Source organism: Ananas comosus, linkage group 9 (genome assembly GCF_001540865.1).
Source record: "Ananas comosus cultivar F153 linkage group 9, ASM154086v1, whole genome shotgun sequence".
Lineage (NCBI taxonomy): Eukaryota > Viridiplantae > Streptophyta > Magnoliopsida > Poales > Bromeliaceae > Ananas > Ananas comosus.
The window spans coordinates 8,483,963-8,499,023 of NC_033629.1; the positions used below are offsets into that span (position 1 = coordinate 8,483,963).

A 15,061-nucleotide genomic window follows, 5' to 3' on the forward strand; every position below is an offset into this window, starting at 1 on the left:
TCTTATCTATATCGTACAGGTGCTTCCTGTGATGATTGATGTTGGAACTAACAATGAGAAACTACTTAAAGATCCTCTTTGTAAGTCCCTCTTTCATATTTTTAAAGCCATAACTTTGCTAGATCTTTTGAATAGTATATAACTCTACCGTTTAAATTTCTTTCTAGGCCATTGGTTACCATTTTCCATATCCTTATATTGAAGACAAGCATTTTCTACCCCTAACTGTTGTGTATTGAGATTGCAGATGAGAGTTTACGTAAACAAGCAATTTTTAGCAATTGGCAATGAAAGATGATTTGATTAATGAAACTATTTTGGAATTGTATTTGTCACTCCCCGGATTACCACATTCCCTGGACTCGCCAACAGATCCGCCGTATACATACGAATTTTCTATATATACGAAGTGATAGCTGTACTTGCAAACAGATAATAGTTACAATAAGGAGTACAAAGCTGCTAAAACTGAAACATATATATATAAAAAGGCCCACTGTACATACAAGTTCCAAAATACAACCACCTCTCGAAGAGTAAAACTAATTATAACTGTATGTACATGGCAACATCCAAAACTATCTCTGGCAGGGATACTCCGCTAGTAAGGTGACCGGAAAAGATAGGGATCTAGCTCGCGACTCCCTTATCTCGATCAGAAGCAGCAGCAGTAGCAACCGAAGGCTCTATAAGAAAAAATGGTAATAATGGGTGTGAGAACTACTGCAAAACAGAGTAGTCCTCAGTGGGTACCGTCACCGACCCCAACGGCCTACCCACTAGTCTACAGTATGAGAAGTAAACAGATAGGTAAAGGAATAGTAAAATAACCTGGAAGAAACTCTACAGCTAAAAGCCACTATACTATCGCTATCCATATTATGTTCTTTGTAGACACATACATGCATCACTAGCTACAAATCAGCCACAACTAACCCAATCTCAAGGGACCGCCAACTGGCTTGTCCAGCTTGTGCCCAAACTACACCGCACACCACCCACGGGGTAGCCGGTCCAAGAAAACTGTCCAAACGGGACTACTGCGACATCAACGCAAGAAAAGCCTCACTCCGGAGCGGCACTCGTGCGTTTGACCCAACCGAGTATGCAAGCGTGTCTCTGTCGAGCTCAATCAGGCTCACACAGGTTATAGTCAATACAAATGGGTCAAACTAGTCTAACAAGTAAGCTCACGTGCTCTCGGCACAATCTGATACAAGATGCAAGAATCTGGGTCCACCGTTAGCCCTGACGGCACCCAACAGTACAAAACAGTCTAACTCTGCTGTAAAAACGAGCTCGGCCCCTCAGCACGAGCGTAATCTCAATCTACACTAGTTTAAGTATCCACGATGCACTAACAGCGGTGATACAAAAGAAAATCAGCTCCTAAAGCTAAATTTGATAACTTTTCGAAAAGTAACAGGTGTAGGTTAATAAGTTTTTTTCTAAGTCAAATCTTAGTTCAGCATATAATAATCATTATATATTAGCTAAGCATACTCCAAAACTTAGATTTCATCTATAACATGTAAATCTACAGTTTGAGCTATTAAACAAGATGATTATATGCAAAACTATACATGCTGGGGTTTTGAATACTTACGAGGAATTCCGAAGGTTTCGGATAACATTAACCCACCTTAAATGCGACTCCAACAACCGCTAGAAGTCGATAGGAGAGCGTTGAACAAAACCAGCCTCAACCGAAAATCAAACCAGGCTGCTGCCAGATCTGGATCCTCCTGCTGCTACTTCTGGGTGCCCAGAACTTGAGCCCAGAACAGCAAGCTGGTAGCTTCAACCTACAAGGGTTCAACATAATTTCCAAGTCCAAATGCAGTGAAACTTCACCCAACTCACCTCTAGATGCTTAGGAACATTTCCCTAGCTTCCTCGCTAAAATTGAGCTCAATTCGAACACCAAAAGACCCTCAAACCAGATTCGGACCAAACTTCTTTATGCCCAGAACCTGCATCCAGAAGTTTAGCACTTAAGCAATCTGCTTGTTCTAGCTCAATCTGAGAATTCTAACTTATAAAACTAGTGGAGTTGGGTCGCAAACCTTTCAAATAGAGTGGGGAATCAATCCACATCCATCAATAAGCTTTCCATAAAAATCTGGATTAAAAATCCAAGAAATCCATCACAACTCCCAAAAATCAGTATATAAGCTTAATTATCCAAAATCTGAGCTAAAACTCACCTCTCTAATCTTGAATTCAGGTGGGAAAAGCTTCTAAACCAGTAGAGGATGATAGCAAACCAATTCCTACATCAAAAATTCAGCTCCCAAGGCATTCAGATCCATAAACGCCATGAAAACCTCAATTTCAGCTCAAGAATACCAAAATCTCAGGAAAACAGCAATTCGAGTTTACATACCTACTTAAATTGCTGTTGGAAAGGTTCAACACACTCCCCCACGAGTCCACAATCCTCTAAATCAAGTTTCATAGAATTTGGATGCTCCTACGCCGCATACGAGCCAAATCTCTCAAGATTGCTGCTGGATTTTAGCTGAAATCTAAGCCTTCAATGCCACAAAATGGAAATTTGAAGGAGTGGAGGGGCTAAAATGCAAAATTGCAGGCTCCCTATGAAGAAGAGGTGAAAAGAGCTCTCAAGGTACGTTCCTCCATTTTTATAGAGGTGTAGGTTAGGTAAGATGAGCCGCAAGAACAAACATTGCTAACCTGTACTGCAGCATAAAATCCAAGATTCGGCACCCAGAACCCAAAATCGGGCGCCCAGAACTTCCAGCCTGCACAAACAGCACCTCGGTTCCTCCGTCTGACGGTCTGCTACACTACTATCCGGTTCCGACAGATTCACCTACCACACCCACGTGTCAACACAATCGATATTCACGAAGTGAACTTTCGGGCCCAACTTCCGGGCGCCGTAAACTGGGTCCGAAATGACTTCAGCATCTAATACAAAATAACACTTAGGATCTAGGCACCCTAAACCACTTCTGGATGCCCTAAACTGCCAAAACTTCAGTGTTGGCCTATTTAAGTGCGCTGAGTTCGTTTTCGCATCCATTTTGTGCTAAAACGATTCCGACTCGTCCCGACGCTCTATAGATTTGTCGACTAGTCGCTGATACTGTAGTCATTTCGTCAGCTAAACCCCAGAGACACTACAGTATCACTACGTTTTCGTGAGTAAGACAGGCATGTTCTTCCGTAGTTAAGCTAAACTAGCGAATAGATGCCTTTAAACTCACTTATAAAAGAATGCATCTGGTTCAGCTATTCAGCTATTTGTATGAAGAGTTTCCTGATGATTTTGTAGATAGCTTTACTAAGGGTTTGAATGACAAAAATTGTCTTGCTAATTACTTTTTTGTAAAATTTGAAACCATTATATTGTTATGTTCTGGCAAAGGGACACTTAAAACAAATAAGATTTCAAGCTGTTGAAACAATTAGACAAAGTCAGTTTCCGTAGTGAATTTTTTTGTTAATAGACAGAAAGTATTGTAATTATAAAAATAGTTATCTAAAAAATTTATTTACAAAATTGGGTCTATACGGTGAATGAATTACTGCTTTCTAAATGCGGTAAATCATTCACCGCTTTCTTGAAAGAATTAAAACTATTTTTAGTGTGTAATACTATACATATTTTTAGTGTGAGTATGATCCCGTCCTCCTATCCCGAGGACCTACCACCTACCGGTGGTGACAACATTCGGGGATTTCTCTAAATCCCAAATCATTCTCATGTCATGCAATGATCAACAATGGCGAGGTACACAATGTCATGCTACAAGTGCAATGACCAAATATCTTTTTGGTGCTCAAGGTTCAAACAACTCACGCCACTAGGTTCAAGCTCTATAATTCTCATGGCTTCTAGTGTTCCACAATTTGTCTAAGTCCACAACTAGTTTACATTTATGTTTAGGGTTCTCAGGGCAATGTCTATTTCGCATACATACATCATTATGTCATGCAATTATAAGCTCCAATTTACATTTCAAAGCATGTAACTACTAACCGAAGTTACATATGACCCTAGAACATAGCTCTTATACATTATGATACACGGCCAAAAAAATAGTGACTTAGATATAGGAAGAAACTCGACTATTTCGGATAGCATCACCCACCTCGTATCGACGTCTAGAATTGGGAAAACCAAGCCTCATGATTTGTCTTTGCCGATTTAGCTCGACCCAAGGCTAACGAATGAAAATTGGCAATTTCTTTCAATTGGACAGCATAGGCTCGTCGATTTACCCTTCAATTAGGGAGATAAGAGATCAATTTCACCAAAAATCCCATTTCCACAAACCCCCAATTTTAGCCCTAGGGTTTGCACCCTTTCAAGAACTCCAAAAATCTCCACCCGTTTGGTTCGGGGTTAAGGGGTGGAATAATCCCTTAACCCCGAAGTTATTCCCAAACACCCAATTTAGAGGTGGGGTTAGCTAACCCCACCCCACCCCACTACTCCAACCAAATAAAACACTATTTTACCCACTATTCTTCTTATCCCACCTACTCCAACCAAACACTATTTTATCTATACCTGGACTAAATCCAATTCTCAACCAAACACAAAATTACTCTAACCCCACCTTAACCCTGAACTTAACCCTATCCCTAGAATAACAAGTTTTTACTTAACCCCGAACCAAACTGTGGGGTTTCTTATCTATCCTAAGTTAGAATCTCATAGCCCAAAATACCAAAAAAAGAGGGTTTAAACCAAACCCTAGCTCAAAAATCTCAAAACCTCATCTTTGGCACCTTGCTCTCCTCAAGCTTCTTTGTACAAGAGCTTGCTTTACCTCCAAGTAAGCCCAAAGAGCTTGCTTCACCTCCATGTAAACTTCTCTCCTCCAATTTTCACTTGTTGGAGAGATTACTAGGGAGAGAGAGAGAGAAGTTAGAGAGTGAGAAAAGGGTGGAGAAAGAGAGAGAAGGTTTCTTTCTTTCTTTTTTTTTCTTGTATAGTTGGAAGACAAAAGAGAGAGTAGGTGAGTTTGGCCTTATCCATAAGCCCCAGCACAATTGCAACTTAACTCCTCTCATTTAATGAAATTTCCACTCAACCCACAATTTTTGCTTCTAAACTCCCTCCAATAGTCTCATACACTATTTTCTCCGTACTTAAGCCTAATTTGGCCAAAGTTCAGAAAAGTATATGAAAATTTAGTACACTACAGAAGTACAGATTGTCTTTTATGCTTTGAGGAAGGTTTGTTTATTAGTGTCATTCAAATGACACATGACATTGAAGGTCTGTTTAGTTACAGTCATACAGATGATACATGACAGTCCTTTTGAAAGAGTTTGTGATGACTGATATTGTTATTGTATATAGGAATTCACATATTCTCTTGTTCTTATTGAGTAGATCTGGGACTTCAAGAACATCGACTTGATGGTGAAGAATATCTATCTGTTATTGATGAATTTATGGAATCTGTCTTCACCCGTTGGCCCAATGTCATTGTACAGGTATTCTGGATGTTTAGTTCAAGTTCTTAACAGTCATTTGATTATTATACATGATTCAGATAACTCACTCTTTAACAGTTCGAAGATTTCCAAAGCAAGTGGGCATTGAAATTGCTGAAGAGATATAGAAATACTTATCGCATGTTTAACGATGATGTCCAGGTAATGACTTGTTTCAATTTAAATATGAATTTCTTTCTGCTGTTTGTAACAAGTAAAAACAATATTCTGTGGTTTAAATAGCTAACAATTATATGTATGTAGATAAATATGAGGACATTCAATTTTAAGTTGACCACCTTTTTAATGTACGAAGGGAACTGCTGGTGTTGCAATAGCTGGGCTCTTAGGAGCAGTAAGGGCACAAGGAAGGCCAATGATAGACTTTCCGAAGCAAAAAATTGTTGTTGCTGGTGCTGGAAGGTTCGTAACAGAGCCAAAAATTCCTTATATTCTATTACATCAAAAAGTTGTAGGTTAAAAACTTTGATTATTGTTGCTCATTCTCTGTTTAGATTAAAAGGAGCAAATACGATTTTTTGATTCATTTTCCCCTCTTATAAGAATACTGCTGGCTTTACTGACTCCAGCTATATTCGCTTTAGATCGTTTGTAATTATCTTTTTCAGGAAAGTAAATGATTTACAAAAGAGAGTTCTTTTTAAGATGGATTAGAATAACCTAACTCCTACTCTTGAGAAGTAATTCCAAAGGAATATGTCATCCCATAATTTCAGACGAGTAGTAAGTTCCATGGTAGTTGGTGAATGAGGATTGTTCACTAAATTGAAGATTAGTCTACTGTAATGAAGATGATTGATGAGTGAGTGAAGGAAAAAGAAGTTTGGCAAGTGTCTACAAGAACAAAGTAGTAGTTTAAAGTTGCTCAAACTAGTATTAAAGCCGATGTAGCAATACTGTGTAGTAGTAATAAATGAGCTTATAGGAAAATTTTGTGTGAAAAGGTCTTTCAGATATTGGCTTATGAGAGTGTATGAAAGTGTTATTAAAAGAGAAAAAGGAAAGATGCATCTGGTAAAAATGTACATGATAGACTGATATGAGATTGTTAAGAGCAAAGCCGTGAATAGACATTTTACGTTATTTTGCTGATCACTTATTATTGATGAGAATGGTAGCGAGGATGGACTTGTATCTAGACTATCAGAGTAAAATTCACTTGCTAATTCTTTGTTCACTTTTTCTGAAACAGATCTTATCTTTCTTTTACTACCGATTGACAACCTATCTTATTCGAGGAATGTTTAAAACTTCTGCTATGCATTTTCCTTAAAAAGCTCAAATATATGATATAAAAGTGTTTGTTGCTTAAAAGTACAGCGCCGGAATAGGAGTGGTAAATGCTGCAAGTAAAACCATGGCAAGAATGCTGGGAAACAATGAGTCCGCTTTTGAGAGTGCTAGGAGCCAGTTCTGGGTGGTTGATGCCAACGTGAGCATAATACTCTTTTTAACTTTTTCTAACAAAGTGGAAGATGCTTGACTATTATCATGCTTTCTTTCCTTTATCATAAAGATTAAAAGAAATTAAATACATTTTGTCCTGAATTTCACTCACCGAAGATGAACTAAATGTCACTTTAACTGTTACTTTTCAATCAAAGGGTTCTTTATGCTTCCTGGTCCAATGAAAATTCCGAGTCACATAGATTTTTTATTTTCATACTTTTTTTGTTGTCTCTCTACATCTCCACAAACAAATAGTGATATCTAATGATGCTGATGGAATTCAATTAGTTTTCATATAAGTACACTATGCTTTTTTGAGTTATTTCCCGTATCCTCATTGTCAGAAGTCAACTCGTTGCCATAATGTCATCATGTATTCTCATATATCTTTCTTTTTCAAACCACTCTCTATAAGTAGTTTTTGCAAACTCCTTAAGGTCAGAATTTATAATTCCTGTACCTTAGATTCTCTAATGATAGAAGTTTCCCTTTTCCCAATCTAATGTAAAATCTTTTTTATTTTCTTCGTGTCGATGCTTATGTCTTGACATATAATTCGACTAACTATTTCTTTTTCATGGGAGTGCAGGGTTTAATAACAGAATGTCGTGAAAATATTGATCAAGACATAAAACCATTTGCCAAAAAGCTCAAAGAAGTGAGCCACCAAGGTCTAAGTGAAGGAGCAAGCTTAGTTGAAGTGGTTTGTACATCACATTCCTCAATTAAGTTGTTGTGAATTTTGTTGTTATGTTATATTAAGTACTATACATTCTTTTTCTGAATCAGGTTAAAAAAGTAAAGCCTGATGTTCTACTTGGATTATCTGCAGTTGGCGGCTTGTTCTCGAATGAGGTAAACATCTTTAGGCCTAAGAAACATGATAACTCCACTTATTGATATATACATATATATATATAGAGAGAGAGAGAGAGAGAGCTAGGCTTCTATAATATCTATAATACCGGGCCTCCGGTACTATAATGTCGTTTTCAATCTTAGAATCTTCAATCAACGATTCATACCGTTAAAAGTGATATAGGATATTTGAAGTTTTTAGGAATAAAATTTTATATTTTTTCGACATAGTTTACTTTATGGTCAAAGTGTCAAACCATTTCAAAATTGTCAATTTCAATGGCTACTATGACGAGTTTGTAGTTTAACGATGTAAGAGAATCTACATTTATTCAAATTTTGATAGAAAATACTTTAAACTATCTAGATCAAGGTCAGCATTCTTGATCTTGAATTCAAAAGTCCTATACTCAACTTTTAAAGATTGTTCAATTTCCAGTATTTATTTTGACATGATTTACTTAGTAAATGATACCCAAAAAAATTTAAATGTTATTTTGAAGAACTTCATATACCCTAAATCATATTTAACGGTATGGAACATTGATTTAAATACCCTAAGATCGAAAACGAGACTATAGCACTGGAGCTCTGGTACTATAGGTAGTACAGTAGCCTCGTTCTACATATATATATATATATATATATATAGAGAGAGAGAGAGAGAGAGAGAGAGAGAGAGCTAGGCTGGAAAGCACCAATGACTTGATGATATTAAGTTTTCTACCCTTGGATTAAAAGATATGCGGTTAGGATGATGTGGGCCCCCTAGGGTTGAGTGGGTGGTTAGTTGAATAGTATAATCGAACGGATGAAAATGATAAAAGAGGTAAATCTAACAGCAGAAAATTTGATAGCACCAAATGCTTCCTGCTATCGATAGTATTCCAGTCGGACTCTATATATATATATATATATATAGAGAGAGAGAGAGAGAGATGCAGAACAGACTTGAACCTATGTTGGTCGGATTAAACTGATTTAGTTCATCATTTTTAAAAACTTAGATTAGATTAGTTGAGCATATCTTTTAGTTAGTTAAATGAGGATTTTGTAGTTATCCTCTAATTTAGTTTTATCTGTATTTATTTTAGATTTTATTGTTAGGATTTTATCTAGAAGTTGTTATGAAGGTTGTTAATTTGGTAGAGATTTTATTGTTAGGATTTTGTTTTGAGCTTATCATTGTTAGAAAAGCTCTTTAAATATTCTATGTATTGGACGATAATTAATCAATGAATGAAGAAGAATGTTATTTTTAAAATGAGATGTGTTCTCTAATTATTCCTTCGCGAATGCGTCGCCCTGGAGTGAGTCCAGTCCCGAAGTGAGTTTGGTTCAGGAGTGAGTCCTGATTATCTTTTCTATTTCTTTCTTTTTTTGAATTTTTCTATTTTCTTTAATTTTTATTTTTTTATTACGAACATTTCTAAAAAAAAAGTATTTCAAAAACTTTCAAATTTTCAAAACGCTTTCAAAATCATAAATTATATTTTGGAGCTCTCTAAAAACGTAGGACCCTATATCCCGTCCTGCATCAGAGAGAGAGAGGGAGAGAGAGAGAGAGAGAGTCCGGCTATAGTGCTTGTAAAAGCACCAAGCACTTGGTGCTTGTAAATTTTTTACCGTTAGATCTACGTCTTTGATCATCTTCACCTGTTAGATTATACTATTTAACCAACCACCCACTCAACCCTAGGGGGCCCATATCATCCTAACCGCACATTCCTTAATCCAAGGGCCGAAAACTCACACGCACCAATGACTTGGTACTTTTAAAAGCATAGGAGCTCAATTCTATATATATATATATATATTCCCCAAGCAATTGATATATTTTTAAAAATTCTGTTTTGCGTGCAGGTTTTGGAAGCCCTTAAGGACTCAACATCTTCTAGGCCAGCAGTTTTTGCAATGTCAAATCCTACCAAAAATGGTTTGTAAAGTGTGGACAGTTCTGTTTTTACTATATATTATCTGCAAGCTTCCTGATTTTCCCCCCTCCCTTATATTTTTCTGTTTGTTAGCTGAATGCACACCTGTGGAAGCATTTTCCATTCTGGGTGAGAATATCATTTTCGCTAGCGGAAGCCCATTTAATGACGTGAATCTTGGTATGCTTTTCTGTTAATAATTTCCATAATTTTCAGTCTTCTATTAGAAAGTTCATGAATGTACCAATTATTTTTCACATCAGTGTGTATTGAAGCTTGAGAATTTATTCGAGTGGGTTTAAGGCCTGATTGGCCTCTCTTTTGGGGAACATCAGTATTGTCCGTTTGCTTTGGCCTGTTGGTGCACGCTTGTAGTGATGCAGTGGGGCATGCAACCGAAAAAACTGCAACTCAAAGTAGTTCTGTATCCGGAGCTTCTAGCTGCCACACTGCTGTGTGATCGTGGACTGACCGCTAGCAACTGTCGGTCACTAGAATTCGCAGCACTCAGGCTTCTAAAGATTTGCCAAACAATTAAGTGTGTTTGCACTAATGAAGATTTTTCAGATAATCTCTTTTGCTTATTTTACTTTGTTGCTACTAATGATAGTAAGTAAGTCAATGGGATATTTGCTTCTTAGTCCACTCTGGTGTAACAATAATATACAAATCACATGGTTAAAAATGGCTTTCTTCTTTTTCCAGGAGATGGTAAGATTGGACACAGTAACCAAGGGAACAACATGTATCTTTTTCCAGGGTTTGTGCGCTGCCCCTTTTTCTTACCAAAATCTTTTAGAGACATTTACGGATAAATCACTGCCTAATCATCTACTTACGTATATGCTCCTGGAAACCTGAATTTTATATACACCTTACAAAACTCTATTTCTTACTTGTACAACCTTATGCTTATAAAAATTCCTTTCTTAAAAGTTGCTAGTAGAAAACCAACTTTCCCAATGAATCAGATGACTCCCCAACATTGCGGTGTTTCCCTAACAAACTGCAAAAAAAGTGCAGGTTTGCATGTGTACATATGTCATCATGTGGGTGCTTATATAATATATATTGATCCAAGGGGCTAAAAGTTGGAAGCACCCTAGTTGAACTCTCTCTCTCTCTCTAAGAACATATATATATATATATATATATATATATAATTTGGTTTTTAGATACTTTCTATATTATAGATCATGTCTAAGGGAGCAAATTGTCGATTTCGATGTCCTATCATCGGAAACAACTTGGTAATACGAAGGCTTCTATACTACCGATAGTATACAAGTTGGACTCTCTCTCTCTCTATACATATATTGAGTCCGGCTGGGGTGCTTATAATAGCATCAAGAACTTATTGCTACCAACTTTTCCATCATTAGATCTATCCCTTTGACCATTTCTACTACTTGGATCATGCTTTTACACCAATTTTTACTACTTGGATCATGCTATTCCACCAATCATCACTAAACCCAAGTGGTCCACTATCATCCTAACCTCACAACCCCTTGATCCAAGGGCCAAAAAGTCCACAAGCATTAATGACTTGGTGCTATTAGAAGTACTCAAACCTAATTCTATATATATACACATATATATAGGCTCCTGTTCTTTCGAAAGCACGAAGGCTTCTGTACTTATAAGTTGTTTTCGATATTGGGACATTCATTTAGGTGATCGGTTCCATTAGACATAATCAATCTATTGCGTTGGAACTATCTAGAAACAAATTTTCATAATTTTTTGACTTCGTTTGCCTAGTGAACGAGCAGCGTTGTCACGCTCGGGACCTAGCGGAAGCCCTCCCGGTACGTGCCCAGACCCGCCATATGTCTACCACATATAAGGCGTGTATAACAATAGAATAAATGAGACAAAGAAATAAAGGCATTTATCATGATATCAGAGCATACAACGACTAATCTCTAGAGACAAGTAGGAAAGTAAAGCCAAACAACTAAGATAATCCATAAAGTGAAACATACATCTCACAGTATCCACAAGAATAAAAACTAAGTACAAAAGTGGCGGTCTCTATACATCGGGTATAAAACGTCTCTCTCTCCAACTAACACAAAAGGAGAGATGACCACATAGTAGAAATCTCCTGGCTAGTGTAGCTAGATGCGACCCCCTTGCCGCGATCCCTAGCCTCTTCCGGAGTGGATGGCTCTGTAAACAAAATATCAACAAAATGGGAATGAGAACTATTAGTCAATAATTCCCAGTGGGTAAGCCACCAACATCAGCGAAATACAACACTAGGTCATGGAGGCATGAGTAGTATAATATAACTGAAATAAACATAATGTATATTAAGCAAATATTAATTTACTAAGCTACTATGCCTCTAATTAGCATGATGTTCAACAAGTTAATATTGCTATTCTATCATGAATGAGCATGTCCAATGAGTCCACTAATATGCACTAAGTATGTCCAATGAATCCAACTAATGTACACTATCTAGTAGTGATTGTCACATTAATTGTTTAAATGTCATTTACCAATTCCAATTTAGGACCTACACAAGTGTAGCCCGGCTTGCGCCGCCTAATGGCCCGTGGTAGTCCAACATTTCCTCTCTAGGAATGAGTGTATCCCACGCCGACCCAGTATGCACCCAATCCCATACGGGCAAGCTTATGTCGTGTATGCCAACTCCGGAGTGCCGGCTTGTGGGGAGCGACCCTTACAAGCATGTGCGAACGAGCACAATAGCAAGCAAGCATGATCATCTATCTCAAGTCCACGGTCATCATGTTTAAAACATGGTATAAGTACTAGCGACCCAACGGTTTATCTCTATGTCATAGTGTAAAGGTTTAACCGTTTACTAAGTCAGATGTCACTATACGACCATAATGTTCACTATGTCAAGCATATGTCCTTTGTCCATGAGCATGTAAAACTTGTCATTTCACTAAATGAAACATGATTTCCAACATAGCATAAAGATGCCATTTCACATGCAAGTTTGCTATACAATTCTCTCTACCACAGAGGCTATAATCATGACATGTAACACATAGGCCTTAAGCATTAAAATTTTTTTTTATACTCTATCTAGCATGAATATGCATGATTTTTCATTTTAAACTATAAGAAATAACATAGGGGGAGTTCACCCATTTCGGTGAGGTCAAACCCACCGGATACCCCTCGAAACTTCTTCGTTTGGGCGAACGAGGTTGTCCACAAGCCTCCTAGCTTCCTAACAAAAATTCCAAAAGGGTTAGGGGCTTCGAATGAACACCCCACGAAATCCTCAAAAATCAACCCATAAATAGGTAGAAAAATACCTTAAATGGTTGAAAACTCTTCCAAAATCCAAATGAAGGCTAGGATGCTTCAATTCCAACCTAAAGGAAGGTGTTTAAACCAACAATTAAGCCTCATAGGCTCTACCAAGAGAAACCCCAAATAAAACCCTAGTTTTTCAAAACTAGGTTTAACTCCCCAAAAATCCACCAATATGCAATCCAAGGGAGAAATATGTGCTACTAATCTCTCAACAAGCTCCAAACCAAGCTAGGAAGGTGCTAGGGTTGAAAATCTTCCCTCAACAAAGCTCTAATTCTCACTCCAAAGCTAATCCAAGGTGGAAAAACCATTACCATGAAAAGAGGAGAGGAAAAGAGAGATCAATCCATGAAATCTCTCACAAAAAGGAGAGAAAATCTAGAAAGGGGTAGAGGAAAAGACTTACCCTCTCTTCTCCTCTGATTCCAGCACAAAAGAACCCCTCATGGGGGTGTGGGGTTATCTATAGAGATGTAACAATCCCAAAAAGACCACTCAAAAACATGCAGTCTGCAACTGTACTGCATACCGGTACGCGGGCTGAAGTACCGGTACCCGGCAGCCTAACGCGCAAACCCGAGCCTCTGTCAAGCGAGCAGCTTGCAGTGTATCGGTACCCATGCGATGCAGTACCGGTACCAGGCTCCGGTACCGGTACTTGGGCAAGTCGGTACCGGTACTCTGCTTCGCAGAGCCCAAACCCGAGAGCACCCTTTTCGGTCGCGCGACGGGGTTCCGGTACTCCTCTGTGGTACCGGTACCCAGCACCCTAAAACCTGCAGTTTGGAGGTTTTGGTGCTAAGTACCCACTCTCGCTTCTCAAGACGCGAGTAAACAGGTCGGAACACAGTCTACGACCCTCAAACACACCAAGAATAGTACTAATACTATTTGAACACTAGAACCTTGCAATTTGCTAAAGTTCAGTGTGCTACATTCTCCCCTCCTAAAAAGGAGTTTTGTCTACGAAACGAGAAATTAAGTACCTCAAGATTCCATCTGAAAAAGATGGGGATAGCGCTCCTGCAGTGCGCTCTCCAACTCCTACGTGGCCTCGCGTTCATCGTGATTGCTCCAAAGAACTTTCACATAGGGAATATCCAGATTCTGAAGTTTCTTCACCTCGCGAGCCAAGATCCTCACAAGTTGCTCTTCAAAGCTCAAGTCTTCTCTTAGCTCCAACGGCATAGTATCCAAAACATGAGCTAGATCGAAGATGTACTTCCGGAGCACCGAAACATGAAACACATTGTGTACTCCTGATAGGTTCGACGGTAGAGTGAGTCAATACGCTATCGGGCCCACACGTTCCAAAGCCTCATAAGGTTCGACAAATCGGGGGCTCAACTTTTCTCGTATGCCAAATCTTCTAATTTCCTTTGTTGGCGAGACTTTCAAGAAAACATGATCTCCGACTTGGAATTCCAAATCTCGTCGACGCTTATCTGTGTAGTTTTTTTGTCTACTCTGGGTTGTCATCAACCACTCTCGAGCAAGGCGAACCTTATCTTCAGCTTCCTTGAGTACATCAGGGCCTAAAGCTAATCTCTCACAAACTTCACCCTAATGAAAAGGCGACCTACATTTTCATCCATAAAGTGCTTCGAAGTGTGCCATCTTGATGCTTGCTTGATAACTATTGTTATAATCAAACTCCGCCATCGGTAAATGCTGTGCCCATCCTCCCTGGAAGTCTATCACGCACGCTCGAAGCATATCTTCTAGAGTCTGTATAGTGCGCTCAGATTGCCTATCACTCTGAGGGTGGAAAGCGTACTAAAGTCCAATCGAGTGCCTAACACATCCTGCAGACTCCTCCAAAAGTGAGATACAAATTGGGGATCTCGATCAGATACTATAGAGGTAGACACTCCGTGAAGTCGCACAATCTCATCCAAGTATACCTGTGTGAGTCTCTCTCCTGTCCAAGTCATGTGAATAGCTATAAAATGAGCCGATTTCGTCAACCTATCCACAATCACCCAAATAGCGTCATGTCCGGCCTGCGAGTGGGG

The 15,061-nt window shown here is 38.5% G+C and overlaps 1 protein-coding gene across 1 annotated transcript in view; it reads left to right on the forward strand.

Moving 5' to 3' along the window:
- Positions 1-15,061, forward strand: part of LOC109715328 (NAD-dependent malic enzyme 62 kDa isoform, mitochondrial) — a 47,489-nt gene that overhangs the window by 15,255 nt on the left and 17,173 nt on the right. Inside the window, exons 6-15 of the mRNA XM_020240279.1 lie at positions 20-80; positions 5,375-5,478; positions 5,557-5,640; positions 5,795-5,901; positions 6,820-6,931; positions 7,538-7,651; positions 7,738-7,803; positions 9,670-9,742; positions 9,834-9,920; positions 10,446-10,500. Coding sequence (XP_020095868.1) covers positions 20-80; positions 5,375-5,478; positions 5,557-5,640; positions 5,795-5,901; positions 6,820-6,931; positions 7,538-7,651; positions 7,738-7,803; positions 9,670-9,742; positions 9,834-9,920; positions 10,446-10,500 — 863 coding nt within the window. The remainder of the gene's footprint in view (positions 1-19; positions 81-5,374; positions 5,479-5,556; positions 5,641-5,794; positions 5,902-6,819; positions 6,932-7,537; positions 7,652-7,737; positions 7,804-9,669; positions 9,743-9,833; positions 9,921-10,445; positions 10,501-15,061) is intronic.